Below are 3,918 nucleotides of genomic sequence, written 5' to 3'. Positions count from 1 at the left end.
GCCTACTACACTACATGTGTTTTCCCATGTGACTCAATTGCACAATAACAACAGAATCTTTGCATATTTCACAATTTCTGCACAAGGTTTCATGCAAACCTATCGGGCTGCTTTTCCAAAAACTCCGGAAGTGTTAAATGTTAAATTTAAACACGGGACTCGCTCGGTACAAAGAGTACACCTGCACACATTTGGCAGACCCACACACACACCAAGACTTACCACAAGATGTGGAAGGCAGCAGGAATGAGGCCCCTGAGGGGCGGAGCAGGAAAGGTGGGTGAGGAAGTGGTGATTTACATCTATATGCTCCTACGCAGAAGATAGATGTGGGTGGTAAAGAGAAACATGTAACATGTTCTCATTTTGGCAAATTTCTTGCCTATTGTTAGTTCCACAATTGTGCGGAGGCTGCAACGAACAATGTCCCTGATTTAAGTAGAGCTCCAATTTGGGAACTCCACAGCATTCTTTCTTTTACTGAAATCAAGTGACCAGAATATTGGCATAACATAAAAAAAAACTTCCTTTAATATAATTATTACTCCAGAAAATTACAGTTTATTTAATCACTTAGTAAAACAAACACAGAAAATTAATGCTTGTACTACATCTTTCCACAATTACTACTATGGGTTTATTTATCATTTGTTGTAATATACCATTGTACACGAGAAGAAAATACAACAAGAACAAAATCTATACAGTCAACAAATGAGCTGAGAGAATATCCTTATAACATGTACGGCGGTACGAAAAACTCCATAAAATCACTGGTAAAGGCAATGTGTAATGCAGATAAGCTGAAACCATTCATCCTGAACCGACTCAAAGCCCACCACCAAAGACGCAAGAGTCATTTGCAGGAACAGCTTCTTCAGGAGAGAAGAACGGTCTCTTTTTTTTTAACCCCTTAAACTAGGTCTTCTCTGCGGTTGTGTGGATCAGGTGTTGCTGCTGCTATTCTCAGCTGTCACTTTGGAGGAGGCGGCGGAAGTGTACATATAGTCCTTGAACAGGCTCATAACTCGCTTCTTGTATGTCTTTATGGCAAAGAAGTAGATGACTGGATCCAGGCAGCAGTTAAAGTTCATCATTGAGACCGTAATCTGTGGACCAGAACATGAAAATGAATTACAAGGGATGAGGAAAAAAAACAGATGAGAACCATGTGACGTCAACAGAAAGTGCAACTCTTACCTGCAAGGACATCTTAAAGGTTCTCAGTTCTTCACAAGTGGGCTGGTGACTGATCTTTCTGAACATGAACTGCATGATATTGAGGTGGTACGGGCTGAAGCAGAGGACGAAGGTGAGGAGGATGAGGAGAATAATTGTGTTGGCCCTGTGGTTCCGGCTCGTTCGGCCAGTCACAGAGCTCTTCTTGGCTGCGTCCCGGAGTTTTAGGTTGATCCGGGCGTAACATGCCATAATGACCGTGAGAGGGCAGCAAAAAGAGATAAAGCATGCCAGGATCAGGAGGTAAGGGGTGAAGCGGGAGCCCTCAAAGTTAAAGTACTCCATGCAGGTTCGTTTATCTCCTTTCACATGCAGCATGCTGCGGAATAACAGCGGGCAGACCTCCAGAGATACCAGAAACCAGACCAGGCAGCAGACCCTGCGAACAACTTTCACACTGCGTAAGCACTGCAGGTGGTGGGGATGCACCATGGCGAGGTATCTGTCCAAGCTGATGCAGGTCATGAAGCCGATGCCTGTTGGAAATGCAGAGGGTTGGCATCAAACTTAAAAACAATCACTCACAGGAGCAATTTTACTCTCCATCCCCTGTGCTATCTTCACATTGCACATGTTTTACCCACATCCCAGTTTTTATTTATGCCGCTATAACATAAAAAATAAAGTTCTCTCTATGAGACTTTCCATTACCTGCGTATGTATTTGCAAAGAACAGAAGTGTGGTGAGCCTGCAGAAGAGGTCACCAAAGGGCCAGTCAAACTGACGGATGTAGTAGGTGATTCTGCCTGGCAGCGCCAGCGTGAACAGAGCATCAGATAGCGCAAGGTTCACCAGATAGATCGATGTGGAGTTGAACTTCTGTTTCCTCTGGCAGATGACACAGAGAACCAGGCAGTTCCCACACACACTGATGATGAACACAACAGAGTAGAAAATGGGGAAGAGGACCGCCGCGGCACTCTGGTAGATAAACACGTCACAGCTGCTGCCGTTTGGGGGGACTTCAGTTGAGTCGAGGGTAAAGTTTTCTTCAGCCATTTAAACCTGACATTGTGAAAGAAAGAATCACACAGTTAACGATGCATCTTTCCAGAGACACAAGCAAATAAAGAAAATTACAGCCAGCTGTTGAAATAGATTAAGATAAGATACATAATATATTATACATTACTTACAGAGGTCAGGAGAGTAGCCTAGTCAATTTACTGTTTGCTGCTCAGGGTTTGTGCTCAGCTTGTACGATGAACTGCAAGGCTTGAAGCACCTTTATAAATGTATGTATGGAGCTTTAAAATCCCACCTCTTTTCCTTGTCATCAAGTCTGTCAAGCTTTGTCACGTTATCCACAGAAGCCAGTTGATTCAGGGCTACAGGCGGGGCAGACTTTGTCAGAAAGCTTGTGTCGCCATACTGTACGTAAGCTTTACATCTACTTGCAAGACCAGGACAAATACAACAAATCAAGACTGTGAGGGTGGTGAGACCATCCTCACAGTCACCACAACACAAAGGATAGACCGTTTTCAAGACCGTGGCTGTAATCAAAATAATCTAGGTGTTGCTGCAAATGCAAAAATCCACCTGCTGCTGCTCACTGGAAAGATAACCTGGAACAAGGTCTGACCAGGTTCACTGGTGTGGTGCCTAACTTTTTAAGGTGGCGCATTGCCAGAGCATTTATGAGAAAACAAACTTATATGCAAGCATGTAGGGTTTTTATCTCAAAATAAAAACTATAAAGGATGCATTTGGATGCAGCCAGGACTTCCACTCTTATGCCTTGTACACACGTAGCTGGGTCTTTATAAAAAATCTATCCCATATCGTCTTTAAAAATAATATTGTACACGCAGCATCATTTTTATTTCTACACAAACCCATATATATTCACCACTGAGCATTGTTTTAAGGATGCCGGCCACATAAGGGCAGTGTATCACAATGCTAAACACTACATCAGCCAGTCAGAGTACTTCAAAATAAAGGCGATGTTAAACAGCGTTGGGCCTGTTTAAAAGAGCTGAACTGCAAGCACTTTTTCTCCTTTGCACCTCAACGTATTCGAACAGCTGGGCTTGTAAGAACAAAAAAGACAAAAAGTCTCTGAACCAGCTGTAATGTTTATGTACGCTTTTATTTTGAAGTCTCAATAGTGAGGTGAAGACAGGAAATGATGTGCGGTGCTGAAGTGACATCAGTTGAAAATAAACAACCAGAAATGCCATAGGTTAGTGAATTTGTCCAGTTTACCATTGATTAGACTCATTAAACAGTCAATCACAACACCAACGTGGAAATCAGCAACTCTCTGACATCATTCATTTTTTACTTCGCTGTATGGTAAAGTCTATATCAATGACGCCGTGACGTGCCAGACCCTAACCTCTGTCTTGTCATGTACATGTGCAGTCTTAACAATGGAGATTTTAGAAATCTCCACTTTAGCCAAAGTTTTTAGCATCATTCATTTTTAGAAATGGAAAACGTGTTTACGTGTGGATGAAAGGCCTAACCGCATAAAAACGTATCCGTTTTTCCAGATATCCGGCCTTACAGGGAAGCAAAAATGTATGCTGTCCAATAGGTGCTAAATTCTACGTTGGTGTTGTGACTGTTTACAATATGAGTTTAATCAATGTTAAACTGGACAAAATCACTAACCTAAGGCATCTCTGGTGTGTTTTGTTTCAGCTGACATTACTTAGGCACTGCATAGC

The 3,918-nt window shown here is 42.4% G+C and overlaps 1 protein-coding gene across 2 annotated transcripts; it reads right to left on the bottom strand.

Annotated features, from left to right (window-relative positions):
- Positions 1–555: 555 nt before the first annotated feature.
- On the bottom strand, positions 556–2,423 carry si:ch211-184m13.4 (7tmA_EBI2 domain-containing protein). 2 transcript variants are annotated; one of them, XM_021317453.2, is made up of 4 exons: positions 2,377–2,423; positions 1,891–2,245; positions 1,201–1,715; positions 556–1,109 (listed from the first exon to the last, which is right to left on the bottom strand). In XM_021317453.2, the coding sequence occupies exons 2-4, from the start codon at positions 2,237–2,239 to the stop codon at positions 945–947; spliced, it is 1,029 nt and encodes a 342-aa protein (XP_021173128.2). In that variant the 5' UTR covers positions 2,240–2,245; positions 2,377–2,423; the 3' UTR covers positions 556–944. The 2 variants fall into 2 exon arrangements, with proteins under 2 accessions (XP_021173128.2, XP_012719715.2); XM_012864261.3 differs by having other exon boundaries at positions 1,891–2,379.
- Between the last annotated feature and the right edge of the window lie 1,495 nt (positions 2,424–3,918).

Source organism: Fundulus heteroclitus, chromosome 7 (assembly GCF_011125445.2).
Source record: "Fundulus heteroclitus isolate FHET01 chromosome 7, MU-UCD_Fhet_4.1, whole genome shotgun sequence".
NCBI lineage: Eukaryota > Metazoa > Chordata > Actinopteri > Cyprinodontiformes > Fundulidae > Fundulus > Fundulus heteroclitus.
This window is presented reverse-complemented; position numbering and strand designations above follow the sequence as displayed.